At 42.3% G+C, this 20,278-nt stretch overlaps 1 protein-coding gene across 3 annotated transcripts; it reads left to right on the plus strand.

Moving 5' to 3' along the window:
- The first annotated feature begins 6,393 nt into the window (after window positions 1-6,393).
- On the plus strand, window positions 6,394-20,032 carry LOC118371560 (polyadenylate-binding protein 2-B-like). 3 transcript variants are annotated; one of them, XM_035757061.2, is made up of 7 exons: window positions 6,394-6,967; window positions 8,619-8,727; window positions 10,376-10,443; window positions 10,699-10,805; window positions 11,620-11,707; window positions 12,337-12,491; window positions 19,450-20,032. In XM_035757061.2, the coding sequence occupies exons 1-7, from the start codon at window positions 6,821-6,823 to the stop codon at window positions 19,634-19,636; spliced, it is 861 nt and encodes a 286-aa protein (XP_035612954.1). In that variant the 5' UTR covers window positions 6,394-6,820; the 3' UTR covers window positions 19,637-20,032. The 3 variants fall into 3 exon arrangements, with proteins under 3 accessions (XP_035612954.1, XP_035612970.1, XP_052360529.1); XM_035757077.2 differs by having other exon boundaries at window positions 6,406-6,967; window positions 18,574-20,032; XM_052504569.1 differs by lacking the exon at window positions 6,394-6,967 and adding an exon at window positions 7,229-7,352.
- Window positions 20,033-20,278: the final 246 nt, after the last annotated feature.

The raw sequence follows: 20,278 nt of genomic DNA on the forward strand, positions 1-20,278 counted from the left end.
CTTGGAGGGCGTAGGCCTACCCACTTGGAAGCAACGCCCAGCCAATCAGAATATGTTTTTTCCCCCCACAAAAGGGCATTTTTACAGTCATAAATACTCCTCAGCACCCGTCCCCCTTCAGACGATCCCGCAGGTGAAGAAGCCGGATGTGTAGGTCCTGTGCTGGCATGTTTACATGTGGTCTGAGGTTGTGAATCCGGTTGGATGTACTGCCAAATTCTCTAAAACGACATTGGATACAGTTCATGGTAGAGAAATTAACATTCAATCCTCTGGCAACATATCTGGTTGACATTCCTGTAGTCAGCATGCCAATTGCACACTCCCTCGACTTGAGATGTGTGGCATTGTGTTGTGTGACGGAAGTGGCCATTTATTGTCCCCAGCACAAGTATTGATTGTATTGTATATTGATATGTATTGATCATGCTGTTTAATCAGCTACTTGATATGCCTCACCTGTCAGGTGGATAGATTATCTTGGCAAAGGAGTAATGCTCCCTAACAAGAATGTAAACACATTTGTGCACAGAATTTGAGAGAAATAAGATTTTTGTGTGTATGGACATTTTCTGGGATATTTTGTTTCAGCTCATAAATCATGGGACCATCAATACTATAAAAGACAAATAATGGGAAGTTGAATGAGAAACGGCAGATCTTGCTTGATTTGGCACACGCTGCATTTCGCAGAGAGCATGTTTTAAGAGACCGGTGGGACTTTTTCTGCAGAAAGTACAGATTTGCTCATTAGATATAATTTCCCTAAACCAATCTAATAGGGTAGACCTACTTTATGAAGGCAAACACATGCCACTCCGGTGCACATCCAGGTGGACCATTAGGACAATTAAGTTGCTTTGGCAAATATACTTCAAATGACTAGGCACCACTCAGCAATAAGCATCCATCTCCATCAGCTCCCTCCTGTCGGCGTATAGGTCAACTTTGCTGTTCTGAAGAATGAACGAGTCGTGCGTTCCACCTTGCCACCACATTCAGCAGCGTATTTTGCGCATCACATAACCTATCACCTGCACATAAAGAGTGGAAGCCTTTTCTGTTCACATAGTTGAACTCGTTTTGGGATGGTGCTTTTATGGCGATGTAGGTGCTGTCTATTGCTCCATTGATATTTGGGAACCCATTGACTTAATTAAACATGTGCTACGGTGTATAAAAACTGTATGTTACAGTTTGCTTTGCTGACGATTGCATCAGAAACATTGGATCATCGAGGGATGTTTTTCACCTCACGCTGAAAAGTGTCGTTGCCAAAAACGGATGGATAGCACCAGAGGTGTAAAAATACTTTAAAGTACTAAGTAGTTTTTGAGGGTATCTGTTCTTTACTTTACTACTTTACTTTACAACTTTTACTTTCACTTCACTCTACATTCGTAATGAAAATAATGTACTTTTTACTTCTTACATTTTCCCTGACTCCCAAAAGTACTATATACATTTTTTATGCTTAGCAGGACATGAAAATGGTCTAATTCACACACTTATCAAGAGATCATCCCTGGTCATCCTTACTGCCTTTGGTTTGGCAGACTCACTAAACACAAATGCTTCGTTTGTAAATGACCTCTGAGTTTTGAAGTGTGCCCCTGGCTATCCGTAAATTTAAAAAACAAGAAAATCGTGCCGTCTGGTTTGCTTAATGTTTTAATATAAGGCATTTTAAATGATTTATACATATACTTTTACTTTTGGTACTTAAGTATATTTTAGCGATTACATTTACTTTTGATACTTAAGTACATTTTAAACCAAATACTTTTAATGGGTGACTCACTTTTACGTGAGTGATTTTCTAGTAAATTATCTTTACTTTTACTCAAGTATGACAATTGGGTACTTTTTCCACCACTGGATAGCACTTTGATGTGCACCGGAATGGCATGTCTATAGCAGGTCTTAAATCTTCGCAAACATCTTATAAGATTGGTTTTGGGAAACGATATTTGATGAGCCAATCTGTAATGCACAAAAAACCTGTCTCCAAAACGCGCTCTCTACTAAATGTAGCGTGTGCCAAATCTTCCAAGAGAGCAAGATCAGCCATCTCGCATTCGATTTCCCATTATCTCAGTCTTTAAAAAAAGTTATTTCAACAATGGTTTCACTTTCACACATGCCTCTAATTCAGTGTTCCCAAACTTTTTATAGTTCCATAACCCCTTCAAACATTCAACCTCCAGCTGCTTACCCCCTCGAGCACCAGGGTCAGCGCACTCTCAAATGTTTTTTTTTGTTGCCATCATTGTAAGCCTGCCACATACGATACATTTATTAAACATAATAATTAGTTTTTGTTACAACCCGGCTCGTGGGAAGTGACAAAGAGCTCTTATAGGAGGACCAGGGCACAAATCATAATAATCAATCATTTTGCTCTTTATTTAACCATCTTTTTATATAAAACCTTATTTGTTCTTCGAAAATTGTGAATAACTCACCACAGGTTAATGAGAAGGGTGTGCTTGAAAGGATGCACATAACTCTGCAATGTTGGGTTGTATTGGAGATAATCTGTCTTAAATCATTTTCCACGCAATCTGTGCCTGTATTTAGATTTCATGCTAGTGAGGGCTGAGAATCCACTCTTACATAGGTATATGATTGCAAAGGGCATCAGTGTCTTAACAGCTCGATTTGCCAAGGCAGGATACTCTGAGCACAGCCCTATCCAGAAATCTGGCAGTGGCTTCTGATTACATTTTCACAGAACCACTTGTTGCAATTTCGATGAGGTTCTCTTGTTCAGATATCGGTAAATAGACTGGAGGCAGGGCATGAAAGGGATAACGAATCCAGTTGTTTGTTTAGTGAAAAATAAATTGCGACACCCAGCTCACTCAGGTGCTTTGCTATATCACATTTGACATTGTCTGTAAGTTTAAATTCATTTGCACATACAATGATGGACATACCTGTGTGTTGTCCTTGTTAATGCAGACAGAGAAGAGCTCCAATTTCTTAATCATAGCCTCAATTTTGTCCCGCACATTGAATATAGTTGTGGAGAGTGCCTGTAATCCTAGATTCAGATCATTCAGGCGAGAAAAATCATCACCCAGATAAGCCAGTCGTGTGAGAAACTCGTCATCATGCAAGCGGTCAGAAAAGTGAAAATTATGGTCAGTAAAGAAACCTTTAAGCTCGTCTCTCCATAAAAAAATGTTTTAAAAAGTGTCAATGCTTTGCCCCTTGATAACCAGCGCACTTCTGTATGCTGTAAAAGCGTTACATGGTCGCTGCACCTATCATTGCACAATGCATAAAATAGACGATAGTTCAGGGGCCTTGCTTTAACAAAGTTAACCATTTTCACTGTGGTGTCCAAAACATCTTTCAAGCTGTCAGGCATTCCCTTGGCAGCAAGAGCCTCTTGGTGGATGCTGCAGTGTACCGTTTGCATGCGCGTTACCACTCCACTATGTCTCCCTGTCATGGCTTTTGAGCCATCAGTGCAGATACAAACAAATCTTGACCACCAAAGTCCACTTTATGTCACAAAGCTGTCCAGTACTTTAAAAATATCCTCTCCAGTGGTTTGCAGAAGAGGATGTCTTCCTTAATTTACCCCCCATAAATGTAACAGACATACAGTATATCAGGAGCTGTGCCAGGCCCGCCACGCCACGCCTGTTGACTTATCCAGCTGTAACGCATAGAATTCACTGGCTTGTATTTGAAGCAGTAATTGTTTCGAAACATCTCCTGCCTTGTCACTGATGCATCGGGAAACAGTGTTGTTTGATGAAAGCATTGTCTGTATAGTTTTTTTGTCCTTTTCCCCCAGCATTGTCCCAGCCATATCCGCGGCAGCAGGAAGAATTAAGTCCTCCACAATAGTATGGGGCTTGCCTGTCCTAGCCACTCGGTAGCTCACCATATAAGACACTTCTAGCCCCTTGTTACTAATGGTATCTGTTGCTTTTATACATGTCTTATTACTTGAAAGTCGTCTTAATTCTCACTCAAAAAACTCCCGTGGCTTATTTTTCAAATTGGCATGTTTTGTTTCTAAATGTCTGCGCAAGAGTAAAGTTTTCATCGATTTGTGAGATAGTACTTTTGCACATAAAACACACTGTCACTGAGGAAAGGCACTACTCCCAATATAAGTGAACCCCAAATCAATGTAGTTCTCATCATATTTGCGCCTCTTCGATGGTCCAACGCCCCTGCCTGTTGTTCGGTGCTTTCACGGGTAAGGGGGCAGTAGCTCTTTGGCTGCATCAGATTCACAACTTTCATGCTAGCTGGGATAACAACAAATGTAGAATTACTGATGCTAGCATTGGATGTGTTCCTGGAAGCAGAACAACTTGTGTCATCGACAGGTGCAGGTGTAGTACTGCTGGTAGTAGCAGTACTATCAGTAGAGCTGGTATATGTCTCTATGGACGCGAGCCTTACTTCTTTTAACCATTTATCAATTTTAGAGCAAACATACGGACCGTTAGTGGAATTCCCGCGAGAGAGTAATGGTTAATGTGAATGGATGTTAATTATTTGACTAGGCTACCTGTATTTGACATTGTGTTGCTATTTGCTGAACACTAGATGGTTTAATTTTATTTTTGGCAGTGAAACAAGGCTATTCAGGCGAGAGAAAAAAAACTCACTCAAATGGATAACCCTGTTGGAAAATATAAATAGACCGTTTGAAAATGTGAAAATAACAACAAAAAAAGTTTTCTTTTTATTTTAAAAATCTGAATCACATTTTTATTTGGCGTACACCCGACGGCATTGCTCGTACCCCTGTGTTACGCGAACCCCAGTTTGGGAATACCTTCTCTAATTGAACAAAATACTTTATATGGATTATTATCTTAACAAATGTACTGATGGGGGTCAAATTATCTGTTGAGATACAGTATGTTGCATGAGTTCACAAATTTAAAAATGATTTAATTATAAGGCCTACTCTCACAATTTCACACATTTTCAACACCTTTTCCCAATTCTACGTTTGACAAGCAGTTTCACCACTTGGCACTGTGCATACACATGGTCATGGCTGTGCGTACATTTATGCACACACAAGCAACCGTTCATATTGATCAATCTCACATTTGATTTACTCACGGATTTGTGCCTACGCATGATTCATAAATGAGGCCCCTGGGCTGTTGATGTGGATGGTAGAGCTCTCTGGACCGCAGGATAGTACGATAGCACCCAATACTTATGTGTACATCAGTCGGCTACACTGGTGGCAGAGGTGAGATACCTATAGTGCTTTTGTGATAGCTCATTTGGATAGGCCTATGGAGCCTGGGCACATGGACGCAGTAGCATAAGCTGATGATAGTTCTACTGCGCCTGTGAGGAGCTCTCAATATACATTGGTTGTCTGCAGTTAGATATTTACAGTTATTACACATCCAGCCATTTATTTTCAAGATTACAACATTTAACATTTACATTTAAGTCATTTAGCAGACGCTCTTATCCAGAGCGACTTACAAATTAATCTGTAACCCAATCTGATCTGGTAGTTTAATAAAAAACAAACTGTATAAATGACATGGTAAACATTTAGCTATGTGCTTTATTCACAACACTTTCTCTCACTAGACTTTTCTTGCAGTAACATCAATCTCCATCATTTCTGGGAATTTTTGTCTTTTTTATTATTTCAATATTGAAAGTGTGCATTGCCGCCAAATATATGTAATTGATTGAGGTGGATTCACCTGACTCGAAGGTGTCACGCTAGCAGTAAATATTTATATAACTCAACCAAGATAGACCACAGCCTGTAATTTCCAATGGGAAAGAATTAGTCACAGTGGGCAGAACAAGCAAGGAGGTGGGAAGAGCCAAGCACGAGCAAACGAGAGCCTATTGGCCCGTTCTTGCATGCGTCGGTTTATTTCCGTTAGGGAACACCTACTCTGTTAGTGCGCGTGTGCAATAACTCAATTCGCCATTGCACTCCTTCTAATTAACGTGATTTTAAAAAAATATTCGAAAAAGGTAAAGTGTACAAGACTTAGTCCACTCTGTTCATAACATATTATAGTTTTGGGAACAGAAAACTGTAATGAGATCAAACGTTTAATCGATGAGAAATTTTGCAGAATGTTCCATCGTTCCCGTTGCTGGGCACTGGGCTTTCTCTCAAAAACAGATTTGGTCGTTTTTGTAAATGCCAAGCGGATGCTTCACATTTATACATCCGGTGAAATATCTGTCTCATTTGTTCTATCTGTGCTTGTGGAGGAGCAGAGAATTAATGAAAATTCAGTCATCGGTCGAAAGACGAAATGGGTGGGCTTTGTGATTGACATACTTCTAATCGAATCAGAGTTTGAAGTGTAAAAGCGAAATTGGTAAGAATGCATAAATGTGCTGAAATATATCCAATAGACGACAACGATAAACGGTAGAAGGTGTGTCTACAATGCTTAATTGAGTAATAAGATTGCGAGTTTACGCCCGCAGTACGTAACTCCACCCCCGACTTCCATTTCTGAACTGAGGACACCAGCACTCGCGAAGAGAATATTTTAGGTTATGTATATTTCTTAATGTAAATAAACTGTAACGTTAGGCTCTCCACTGAAACTTTGATACACACACACACACAACTGAAGTAGCCTTTGCAATTGTAGTTGGAACCCGTTCGGACAGTGGCTAGAGTCGAAGCTGGCCTTTTATTTCACGTTTTAACTTTCCTAAGCGGCGGTTTCCGCCGTTTTTTTTCTTTCGCCCCACTCACTCTCCCGCTGTGTGAGTAGGGGCCTGTAACGTTGGTTTAAGCCACGAGGCGCGTCGGATAAACCGGAATTGGGAGATGGCGGAGTTCGGTAACGGAATGGACTCAGGGATGACGGAAGAATCCCTGCTGGACTCAGACCCAGGGCACCCAGAACTAGAAGACCCGGGTGTTGGCGATGAGGAACCGGGATTAGAGGAGGGAGAGGCCGCGATCGAGGACCCGGTAAGTGAAGGGCATAGTTTATGCCCAAAATCTCACTCAAGTTGAGACAATACATGTGTATTGTACGATAGAGATTGCGGGTGTAACGCGTTATTTTAAGCTGCAATAAGCTATATATTTTTTTATTCCCGGTGGTCTTTTTTAAAATCTCTTGGTTGATATCCGACATTGAGGCTCAGTAGAAATGTGTGGTGACATGCGTGATTTTGGCGGCCATGTTGGCGCAGCAGCGTTGGTAGTTTCTCTGCGCCAGTGCTGTCGACCTAGTGGAGAGAATATTCGTCGCAAAAATGCAATACGGAGATGTAGACAGGGGCGAGGGTAGGACAGGCCGCCATTAGCCGCCGGATTGCGAGTCCATCCGCAGACACTGCGAGAGCTCACGGTAAACACGCCTCCTTTCTTTTCTCATACGCTGACGGCTGCTGTAATGGAAGCGCTGATGCGTATACGGAACATGATGGTCAACTCCGTGAAAATTTAAGTGATGACTAGTAAAAACGCTTTAATGTTTTGACTTACTATCTATCTGTTATATAGCTAAAATGCTAGCAGAAAAGTATGCTGCACTTGCTCTGTTGTAGTAGGGATTTATGGATATTTGGGCTGGATATAACGTTAGTGGGAGGGAGCCGACGAGATAATGCTAGTTGGCTTGCTAATAATTGGGATGTTTCAGACATGCACCTGACACGCATGTTTATTCTCCCAGTAAAGTCATTGAATGACTTGCGAAACGCAAGCATTTTTAAACATTAATTTAGACTATTATAAGTAGGTATTATCTCTTGATAGATTAGTGGGTAATGGATATTACTGTGGTAGTGTGCAAAGATGCGGTTTGAAAATACTCACATTAAAGCTGTTGGCTTGCATTTATGTTATCTACAATGTTTCTGATTTGTATATGCATGTGATAGTGGTCTTTGGCATGAATGTGTTCGAAAGCAATTATGTAAGCACGAGACTGCGGGTGCGGTATTTTTTAGGGCTGGGCTTGCATCCTTCGATATTTTCAGGAGGGAAGAGACTACACTAAATATGCGACAAAATGCAGCCAGTCATCACCGAATCAAATAAGCCATGTAGTTTCCAGGAATTTCACTGTTACCTCTTGAATTTGTCTATTGGTTGTTATGATCAATGGGGCCATGCAAGACATCCCCAAGACCTGGAATGGATTAACCTGCACTGCAAATTGTGTCAGTAGTCCAGGATGGATTTGGAGCAACTCCCACTGCGCTGCAATGCAGCAATGTCAAGGAGGCCTAAACCCAATAAGGGATCCCACCCAACAGGATGTATGGCACCACTGTCTTATTGGCCATCACTGGGGCGGTGGGGATTCTTGCTGAGCGAGCAGTCTGTGAAATGAATGGTGAAGCCTGATACAAAGGCCCCCGGGCCAATGGTCATGTGCTGCAAGCCTGTTCCACTCAGCAGCTAGTGCAGGAACAGGGTCATCTTAGGCTACTGAACTGCCAAGTGTGTCATGTGCGTGTGTCATGTGCTTGCACGGCATGGATGAATACGATGAAATAATTTATTCTGTACATTTTTTTTGTTCCCATGATGTCTTTTCAAGCCTGCCGACTAGTGTGGTGTGTGTTGCAATTGATGAGTATTGATGTATTGATTTATTTATTTTCAGGAGCTGGAGGCGATCAAAGCTCGGGTGCGAGAGATGGAGGAGGAAGCAGAAAAGCTGAAGGAGTTACAGAACGAGGTGGAGAAACAGATGAATCTTAGCCCTCCACCAGGTGAGTTTATTTGGGAAGAAAGAGTGATAAGGTGCCTTGGAACATGTCTCCCAAAAATTACTGTTTGAGAAGACCGACTGATTTTTGTATTTCACAGAAGTTTCCAGAGCAGCTACAAGACAGATGAATTAATATCAAACCCTTCCAAATATATACTACCGTTCAAAAGTTTGGGGTCACTTAGAAATGTCCTTGTTTTTGAAAGGAAAGCACACACAAAATCCCATTAAAATAATCACATTGATCAGAAATAGTGTGATGTTGTAAATGACTATTGAAGCTAAAAAAAATAAATAATAATAATTAAAAAGATAAATCTACATGGGTGTACAGAGGCCCATTATCAGTAACCATCACGCCTGTTCCAATGGCATGGTTGTGTTAGCTCATCCACGTTAATCATTTTAAAAGGCTAATTGATTATTGGAAAACACTTTTGCAATTATGTTACGCATAGCTGAAAACTGTTGTGCTGATTTAAAGAAACAAAAAGGCCAGTTTTATTGCATCTGGAGCATCAGCATTTGTGGGTTCAATTACAGGCTCAAAATGGCCAGAAACAAAGACCTTTCTTCTGAAACTCGTCAGTCTATTATTCTGAGAAATTAAGGCCATTCCATACGAGAAATTGCCAAGAAACTGAACATCTCGTACAATGCTGTGTACTACTACCTTCACAGAACAGCGCAAACTGTCTCTAACCAGAATAGAAAGAGGAGTGGGAGGCCCCGGTGCACAACTAAGCAAGAGGACAAGTACATTAGTGTGTAGTTTGAGAAACAGGTGCCTCACAAGTACTCAACTGGCAGCTTCATTAAGTAGTACCCGCAAAACAACAGTTTCAACGTCAACAGTGAAGAGGAGACACTGGGATGCTGGCATTCTAGGCAGTTGCAAAGAAAGCCATATCTCAGACTGGCCAATGAAAAGAAAAGCTTAAGATGGGCAAAATAACACGGATACTGGGCAGAGGAAAATTGGAAACAAAGTGTTATGGACAGACAAATCTGTGGTGTTCGGATCACAAAGAACATTCGTGAGACATTCAAAAGATGCTGGGGGAGTGCTTGACGCCATGTGTCAAGCATGGTGGGGGCAATTTGATGGTCTGGGGGTGCTTTGGTGGTGATACAGGATAAGAGGTCTTGAAGAAGGAAGCTTAATTGGAGACAATTTCCTCCTACGACAGGACAATGACCCAAAGCACAGCTCCAAACTAGGCAATAACTATTTAGGGAAGAAGCAGTCAGAATACCAGCTATCTATAATCTCAGCCCTATTAAGCTGTTGTGGGAGCAGTTTGACCGTATGGTATGTAAGAAGTGTCCATCAAGCCAATCCAACTTGTGGGAGGTGCTTCAGGAAGTATGGGTTGAAATCTCTTCAGATTACCTCAACTTGATAACTAGACTGCCAAAAGTCTGCATGGCTGTAATTGCTGCAAACGGAGGATTCTTTGACGAAAGCAAAGTTTGAAGGACACAATTATTTAAATTCAAAATCATTATTTATAACCTTGTCTTGACTATTTCCTATTAATTTTGCACCTCATTTCATGTATGTTTTCATGGAAAACAAGGACACTTCTAAGTGACCCCAAACTTTTGAACGGTAGTGTATATAAATTTGTCTCAATTTTGCTCTCTAGCCGGTCCCGTCATCATGTCCATCGAGGAGAAAATGGAAGCTGACGCGAGATCTATCTATGTTGGAAACGTAAGGCTTCACCCCCTCCTTAACCTCAGACGGTGTTTAAATTTTGGGTGTATGTGGAATTCACCTGGTTAGGTGTTCAAGATGATTCTATCATATGATGAGTGTAGCAGAGTTTCAAATTGACGACATGCACGATTTCACACTACTTTGAATGCAAAAACCTCAATTTGGAGTTTGGCACCGAGTTAATTCTGTATTGCGGAATTGACTAGCCATTGTCAGCGGTATCTCACTGTTCTCCCTCTCTGTGGACAGGTTGATTACGGCGCCACGGCGGAGGAGCTAGAAGCCCACTTTCACGGTTGTGGCTCCGTCAACAGAGTCACCATCCTGTGTGACAAGTTCACAGGGCATCCCAAAGGGTAAATGCCTACACCCTCATTCCCTCCATTTGCAGTAGTGCTCTTTCACTTGCAGACCTGTGAGTACACTATGCAGCGTTCTTCTATCAGTCATCTAGAGTAAATAAGACTTCTACAGCCTCTACCCTAAAGATTGCGTAGACACCATTTTACCAGCTATACCCTCTCGGCATCCCAGAGGGTAATTGCCGACATTCCATATGCGGGTTAGAGAATTAGTGCATCTTTATTCACAGTTAAGTAAATACATTGTCCTAGTCATCTAGAGCAGTGTGATCTAGAGTTAAGACTTTCAGCCTCAAGATCATCTACATGCTCACACGTCTGATCGTCATGTTTTGAATTTGTATGATTTAGTACATGCATGCCTTTACCTCAATGGGATCTTCCTGTTAAAATGAAGGTTAAAAATATTTATTTGTGTGGCACTGATTCGCATGGATCCATTATTGAATAGATACATTTGGGAATTTCAGCTTGTAAGGTTACAGATCTGTGTTCAGCCGACCCATTATTTTGTCACATTGCTCATAGACCTAGTCTGTAGGTGCTCGCTTGGTTAGACCTTCAGAGAGTGGTGTTGGGGGGATGCATATGCATATCTGATTTTTTTTTTTTTTAAACTATCAGAAAGCTTGTATTTGTGTATGAGAAACCAGTTAGGATGATGATGATCAGGTTGCTAAACTGTTGCTCATCACATGTTTTTGTCATTATTAGGGAATTATTGAAAAGAGGTGGCCATGATTGTTCAGTGATTTGTGCTCTGATTTTAGTGCTTCATGACGTTCTTATATTTCTGCTGCTGTTGCAGGTTTGCCTATATCGAGTTTTCAGACAAGGAGTCTGTGAGGACGGCCATGGCATTGGACGAGTCTCTGTTCAGAGGAAGGCAGATTAAGGTGAGGACACAACACTGTTTCATAAACCAGGTTTCCATTCAACCTTTTTGTATGCGAGTAAAGTACATGTTGGGGAAAAAGTCATGCCTGCCATGGCAACTACAGATGTGTATGTGCAAATATTGATATAATAACCATATTGAAGTAAACTTGGGAGTCACGCGATATGCTGTGTGGTCCTCCCACTATGACTACAGTTTATTAGATTATAGATTAATTAAGTTATGAACTTCCCAGGGTGGTGAAAGTGCATGGTGAGGAGTTTGATGCGCCTTTGTACGACATCATCACGCACATACTTTTTTTGTCCGCAGCAAGTCAGTTTGATGGAAACAAATCTCTGATTTGCATTTATGGTTTTTATGCAGATTTTAGAATATTTGTATGAAAATCTGTCACCAATTGGATGGAAACCTAGCTGCTGTCACAGTCAATTCCGTTTCAAATTAAGTAAAGAAATGGGGAAAATCTAAATTCTGAGCAATTTCTGTATGAACTGAATTTCAGTTCCATTTCCTAAGTTAACTGGGTGTTAAATGGGACTGACCCCTGTACCCTTCTGAACTCTGAGGCCCCTGTGCTATTGTCTAACCTGTGGTTTCCGGTTTCCCCTGTCTCGATCCTGCCAGGTGGGTGTGAAGAGAACAAACAGGCCAGGTATCAGCACCACAGACCGCGGGTTTCCTCGGGCCCGCTTCCGCTCACGAGGAGGGAACTTTAACCCGTCGCGCGCACGTTACTACAGTGGCTACACACCGCCCAGGGGCAGAGGACGGGCCTTCAGGTGAGCACCCCGGAACACTCGTACTGAGAGACAGCTGGCCATTACCTGGGGGAGGGGAAAAGTGAGGGAGAGTGAGTTGAAAGGCGGTAGAATTAGTGAGATTATGGAGGAAGTGAGGATGAGCAGAGCGGGAGATGGTGGGCATTGAGGACACTGTAAAGCCTGAAGCCACCCCCCCCCCACACACACACACACACACACACACTGTTTGCAGATCTTAAAGCACCGAATTGGTGTAAGTAATTTGGTAACTCAAACACTGAAGGGGCAGGTGCTAGTGATGGTTTTCTGACCTGGCTTCAGAATGTGCAGTGAAGAGAGTACTGAGGAGAGAGTATGCTCAATTCTAAACATGCTCCTGCCCTAGACTCAGTGGGGCCATCAGGTGTCTATGTGCTGGTGGTTGAAACTGGGTGTATAGAGAATCATTGAAGGTACAGTGTCTATAGAAAGTCTATACCAGTCTTTCACATTTTGTTGTGTTACAAAGTGGGATTAAAATAGATTTAATAAAAACATTTAATTGATCTACACAATACTCCATAATGTCAGTGAAAATAAAGTTCTACACTTTTACAAAGGAATAAAAATTAAAGGACAAAAATATAGTCGTTGCAGAATAAAAATGTGTAGCACCTGAAGGTGCTAAACATGATTTTTACAAACATTTTTAGTTTAGTTTAGTCATTTAGCAAATGCGCTTATCAAGAGCGACTTATATGCTGACCAAACCGCATGCACGTCCGCATGCTTATTTTGTCCCGCCACACCAGAAGTGATCAGGACACGCAGGTTGAAATATCAAAAACAAACTTGGGGACAGGTCGAAGAGCATTAAACATTTATGGAAATGTAGCTAGCTGGCTTGTTGTTACTAGCTAATTTGTCCTGGGATATTAACATTGGGTTGTTTATTATATCTGAAATGCACAAGGTCCTCTACTCTTGAGTTCATAATAAACGGTAAACCCAATTCGTTTTTTGTAATCTCTCCTCCATGCTTCTTTTTCTTCTTTGAACTTTATATGGCGGTTGGCAACCAATTTTACGGCGCATTACCACAGATGAACTGAATGTGGACTTCAGTTCATCTTCCAATCACCCATGTGGGTATATGCTCTTAAAAACCAATGAGGAAATGGGAGAGGCAGGACTTGCTGAGTGCCAAAAATAGAACATAGTTCTATTTTAGCACCTGCCCATACAGAAGCTTGTGAGCAGTGTGGGTGCAATGATTGAATAACATGTATGCATACATTTTTTTTGCAGCGCAAGCGGTATGGTCAGCATGTTACAGTATTGAGCGCATTGAACTACTCAACTTTTTAGAGTTGAACCCTTTTAACACTATCAACGTTTCGCTCTACTGTGGGAATTGTGCTAGACTCAGGAGGCCCTAATATTAGCCACTTTCAATCTAACATACCGAAACAAAACAAACTATGCAAGACTTAGTACGCCAAACTATCTGCAAGAGATTTTCTTGTAGGTAGATCGCATTGGCGTAGGATTCTATTGCAAGGAACTCTCAAATGGCACTGCGGTTTAAGGCACGGCAGTGCTTGCGGTGTCACTACAGACCTGGGTTCGATCACAGGCTGTGTCACAGCCAGCTGTAACAAGAAGACCCATGAGGCGGCGCACAATTGTCTCAGCATCGTCCGGGTTAGGAGAGGGTTTGGCCGGCCGGGATATACTTGTCCCATCGCACTCTTGTGGTGGGCCGGGTGCCTGCAAGCTGACTTCAGTTGCAAGCTGGATAATGTTTCCTCCGACACATTGGCGGGCTTGGCTTCCGGATTAAGCGAGCAGTGTGTCAAGAAGCAGTGCGGCTTGGCAGGGTCGTGTTTTAGGACGCATGGCTCTTGACTTTCACCTCTCCCGGGTCCATAGGGGATTTGCAGCGACGGGACAAGACTCTCTACCAATTTGATATCACAAAATTGGGGTGAAATAAAATATGAATTTATATATTATATATATATTTGCATTCTATTGCATTGACAGGCTCGACGCAGGCCCATACTCTACACAGACCGGTGCGCCATAACCAGCCCTGCAGTAGGCCTATATGCAAAGTGCCATATATGGATGGATCTGTCATTTTGAACTGGACTGTGTTTACAGCATGAGCGGTCATGAGTTGCTGAGCTTGTTTTGAGATAGCCACCTGTGCAAGTTTTGTTCATATCCTTTGCTAGTTAGTGAGGTTTTTATCCCAGTTATAGCCAATTTCTAGTCAACAATGGGGAGTGGTTGCTTCCTGCAAGAGCACAAAATGTTTACATTTCTAGCCATCTTTGAAAAGCGAGTCAGGTCGAGAGCTTTTTTTGTAACTCTTAAAGGGGCAGTGTTGTATTTTGAGACTGTCTTGTAAAAGTGAAGTAGGCAAAGGGTAGCATAGTTTGTCTGATTCTCTATAATAATGGTATGAGGATAATGCATTTTTATTTCTTTAACTAGGCAAGTCAGTTAAGAAAATTCTTAGTTGCAACACGGCCTACCCCGGGCCGATTGTGCGCCGCCCTATGGGACTCCCAATCACGGCCGGATGTATTTCAGCCTAGATTTGAAACAGGGACTGTAGTGACCCCTCTTGCACTGATATGCAGTGCCTGAGACCGCTGCGCCACTGGATCCCTTGTAAAGTGGTTTCTTACCTCAAACAACGCATTTTCAGTTACATTGTCTGAAGGACAAGTGGATAAGCAGACAGGGTAATATCAAGCCCTGCTTTGTATTTTTTTTTCACATCTCATGGAACGTGGGCCTACATTGAACACCACATATTGGCTGCTACTATAGGCTGAATGATAAAACCGCTATTTCCATGTTAAAATGTTATGGGTGTAATTTTATTTTTACATTTTTTTTTATTGTAGCCCGCTCTTGTCGGTAAGCACAGGCAAAATGCTAGAGGAAAACATGGTTCAGTCTGCTTTACACCAGACACTGCAAGAGGAATTCACCTTTCAGCATGACCATAACCGACAACACACAGCCAAAATCTACACTGGAGTTGCTAACCAAGAAGTGTGACTCTTCCTGAGTAGCTGAGTTAGACTTTCAAGCTGATTTAAGTCTATGGCCAGCCATGATCCTTGACTGAGTTTGAATTATATATATATATTTTTAAAGAATCATGGGTAAATATTGCACAATTACAGTAAAGCTCTTATGAGACTCACCCAGGTAGCCTTGTGATTAAGAGGGTTGGGCAAGTAACTGAAAGGTTGCTGGTTTGAATCCCCAAGCCAACTAGGTGAATAATCTGTGCCCTTGAGCAAGGCACAACCATAATTTCTCCTGTAAGTCACTCTTGATAAGTGTCTGCTAAATGACTCAAATGTACCCAGCTGTAATCGCTGCCAAAGGTGTTGTCCATTTCATCTTTAAAAAGTTTTGAATTTTGCTTTTGCTTTTTGACAGAGTATATTGTGTAGATTGACAAATGTATATGTTACTTCGTAACACAATAAAATGTGAAGAAATCCAAGGGGGGTATAGACTGTTGCTATAGGCACTGAACGTCTATAATCCTGCCTGTAGTGGGAGGGGACTGAAGCATTGGCTAGCATTGCTGAACAACATTCCAGCAAAATCAGTGAAGGTGTGTATCCAGAGCACAGTGGAGGAGAGGTTCCCTTTTAGAGTGGGGTAATGGTGAGTGGAAAGGTAAGCGAGACTGGTGGAGGGAGTCAGATGGGTCAGTCAGTGTGGAGCGGTCTTGTTGCATGCACCACCTACAACCGTTTCAGAGGAGGCAGCCAAACTCTCAGTGCACGGCAGTGCGATCCTCCCAGGCTGTACATGTATGCGTGGCAGGCTCTTTGTACGACTTGGACATACATTACGTATACATACATGCATACTGTCTGTGAGTGAGCATCTCTCCCATAGTGCTGGTCATTAATACTTAAAAAGGTGACAGGCAAAGAGTGACTTGCCTGGTTTTGTTTTCATTTGTTCGGTGCTAATGGTTGGATTCCATTTTAGAATGTTGATGCGACCTTAAGGACAATTAAGATGCCATGTAAGTTTTAAATTCAAATGGGTGTCTTTAGTGTACCATGAATGGCTTCTATAAGTTCTCTAGGTAGACACGTTAGCATTGTTGCTTAAACATTAATTGGCGCGTGTGTATTTCTATAGTATTAGTTTTCCTGCTGTACTTCTCCTCTCAGTTAACTGGATGTTGTTCTAATGATTCACTGTTAGGAGACAAGTGCACTGTTCAGAGGAATAGAATATATCCATCCTGTTAACCTGGTGCAGCTGCTCCAGAGCTGTCTTTTGCCTGTGACCTTTCCAAAGCAACATCCTTGCAATCTGTATTTGTTTTCAATCCATACAAAAGCCTACCCCCTATGTATGTAAAACCTGGAGTGGATCAAAGCTCTGTGCACTGGGAGTCTGGTGTGTCTCCTTGGAGTGTGTGTCCTGCTGTGTCTCTCAGTGTGAGGTGAGAGGGGGGTTCCCATGATGACTCATTGAGCGCTCAGCCTGGTCTCATAGACTACACATAATATAGTAAAGGTAAAACCGGGACACTCAAATTAGTATGATATGTTACATTTTTAATATGGTTACATAATACATAAATCGCAAACGTCTAGCAACCCATAGGTTGCGAGTTCAAATCTCATCACAGATCATTTGAGCTAATTAGCAACTTTTCAACTACTTACTACTTAGCTACTTAGCATGTTAGCTATACATGACTTTAACTGTTTTAGCTGACCGTAACCCTTTAACCTAACTCCTAAACTTAACCGCTATCCTAGCTAACGTTAGCCACTAGCTAGAATTTGTAATATCATACATTTGCTGGTTGAGAGAATGCCAAGAGTGTGCAAAGCTGTCATCGAGGCAACGGGTGGCTACTTTTTAAGAATCGTAAATGTAAAATATATTTTGATTTAACACTTTCTTGGTTACTACATGATTCCATGTGTTATTTCATAGTTTTGATGTCTTTACCATTTTCTACATTGTAGAATAATAGTGAACAATTTAAGGAAAAACCCTGGAATGAGTGTCAACTTTCGACTGGTACTGTATGTTACGAATTACATCATACGAAATGGGTGATGAACATCCATAAATTTAATACATACTAAATGGAGCATCTTGAATTTATGTACAGAATAATACGAAATTCTGAGACCAGGTTGGGCTCATACATATTACCCAGAGATGGGCTAACCCAGTAGTGGTTTGCCCACTATGGGGAGAGTGCAGGTGCTTTGTCTTGTTGCTAAAACCAACTTGATTGTTAACTACACATTGGTGCATCAAATACATAGGCTAGATGGCCACTTGGCCAGGCAGTCCCACCCACTGCCTTCACTTCCGGAATGGAGGGTTCATTCCTGCAGCCTGATTTTGACTTCAGCATTCTAACCAGTGGTTTCTGCTTTAGTGTGACCCCTGTGTTTGTGGGCACTGGGTGCCTGGGTCTGACGGTGGTGATGTGTGAGAATGGAAAAGCAATGTGTGATTTGATTTTGATGCTGTCTGTGTTGAGATGGTCCAGGTTGTCAGGAGAATGGGTCAGTCGAGTCTTTGTCTGCATGCTGTATGTATGTGGCCTGTCCTATAGCACGTGAAGGACTGTTCTAGTGTGTCTGTCATTCTGCTGGGAGGGTTTGTGGGGTGGGTTGGAGGCTGCTGTTCTCAGGTTCTCTCCCAACAGTTACCTCAGGAGCTGCTCTCGACAGAGAGAAAGAGGAGAGAGAGAAAGAGGGAGAGCGAGTGCCTCACTGTCCCCACACCCCTATTATTTTTATAGTCCTGTATAATCTGAGAATTACACATTTTACTGTTGACAAAGCTGATTTCAGCTTCTTTCTGTACGGTCAATTCTTAATTGAAATTGTGGTAATTCAACACTTATCAAAGGCACAATGCCATTAAGATGGTATACATTAACATCTTTATGCACCCCCCCCAGTCTCCCTGAAGGATTGAGATCTCACCAGGCCCCCTTTCTACCTGCACACATACACACACTTGACACCTAAAATTGGTGTCTGTCTTTTTAAGCCAAGAAACTCACCCTCTTTTTCTCTCTCTTTTCCAGGGGCCGAGGGCGAACAACATCGTGGTATTCCCCTTACTAATACCCCCAAACACCCTTACTATCACCTCCTTGTCCCCATACAAAAAAGAATGAAAAAAGTCCCCCAATAAAGGAAGGAACCCTGAGAAGAAAAAAGACAAAAAAAAAGACAAAAAATATATATAAATATATCCTGGACAGACAAACTGGCCGCAGTGTGCGATTGTGTGTGAGCGTGCGTGTGCGGAGTTGGTGCGGTCACCCTGGTAAGGTATATGATGGCCGTTGGGGAGATTTGGTGGCATTTCTTTTGAGAAGATGTTATCTCAGGCTGCAGATGTGTCTCCTTTGTCTGGGTGTGAGGGTCACAGCCCCCAAATGCTTACATTTGAAAAGCAAACATCGAGGATAAGTCTATCTTTTTTGCTTTTTTTTATGTACCGTACATGTGAAACTTCAAATAGCAAAAATGTTGTTTATTTTTTAGGTTGTGGTATTGGAGTTCTCATATTCCCTTGTCTCTCTGACCAGTTGCCACTTACCCTGCCCCATCCTTTAACTCATCACTTTTGTTACCATCTCCCTTTGGTTCCATCCCATGCTCTCTTGTTTTCAGTATCTGACAGCGATTGCCTTTCAGTGGGTAAAAAAATAAATGTAATCTCCTTTTAGCCCATGGCATTCACCCCAAGAAAGCATGGCCAGAGCTCTGCCAACTTTACTTTATTTTGTGGGTCTGGTACTTTTTCCCCCTCCTTGCACCCCTCTGCCTTTCTGTGCTGCTTCTCCTCCCATTTTCCTTCACCTCATCTCCATGTCCTTCACCTCCTCTCCGTGTCCCTCTTCTTTCTCCCCCTCTCCTCTCTCTGTATATTAGACCACTTCTTGTCGTTTCAGGTTTCAGGACCAGTGGAGGCTGACAACCCCTGCTCCGGTGGCTGCGGCGCCCCCCAATGTCTCGGCAGGGTCTCTCTCTCTCACTGCTCCTGCTATGCACACTCACCCCATCCTTTCTGTGTGGGGGGGAGGGGGCCAGGGCGATCACAGGGCTACCGCAGGGGGCATTTACTACAACAAGCGTTGAGCTGTCTTACACACACACACACACACACACTAGGCCCACACACTTTGCAGACACTACACAACCAACCACCACACATATTTATAGAGCGAGTTAATGTCAAGATTGCAGCAGCTGTTTTAGTTGGGAGAGTGAGAAAGATGGGACCAGAGAAGGGGCGGTGGGGGACCAGAGAAGGGGCGGAGGGGTGGGGTGGGGGGGACCAGGGCCCTGGACCTGTTTCGGACAGTGGCACAGGGGCTAAAAAAGAGTGGAGCTTTTATTTTAAGGGGGGGTGGGTTTGTGTGGAGGGGTTTGGTTTTTGGAAACGGGAGTGGGTTTAAAAAAAAAAAGTCTAGCTTTTTTATTTTTAACCCATAAGTCTGTAATTAGAAAAAAAATAAAGACTGTAAAAAATTACATGTTTGGGGTTTCTTTTCTCCAAGGGTTGCAAAGCATTTTGGTATACTTAAGCGGTTCAAGACAGGTTCAAACGATCTGAATGGCGCAACAAATTTCTGTGCTCTCCGTTAAGGCCCTGGTTGTTCCGCTTCACATGCCGTCCTCCGCTCTAAATCTGAGATGCAGTATGTGAAATTACATTTGCAATGCGTCGCGTCACGTCACATTTTGTCGTATCCAGACAAAGGATCCATTTCCTCTGCC

This window comes from Oncorhynchus keta, chromosome 4, assembly GCF_023373465.1.
Source record: "Oncorhynchus keta strain PuntledgeMale-10-30-2019 chromosome 4, Oket_V2, whole genome shotgun sequence".
NCBI lineage: Eukaryota > Metazoa > Chordata > Actinopteri > Salmoniformes > Salmonidae > Oncorhynchus > Oncorhynchus keta.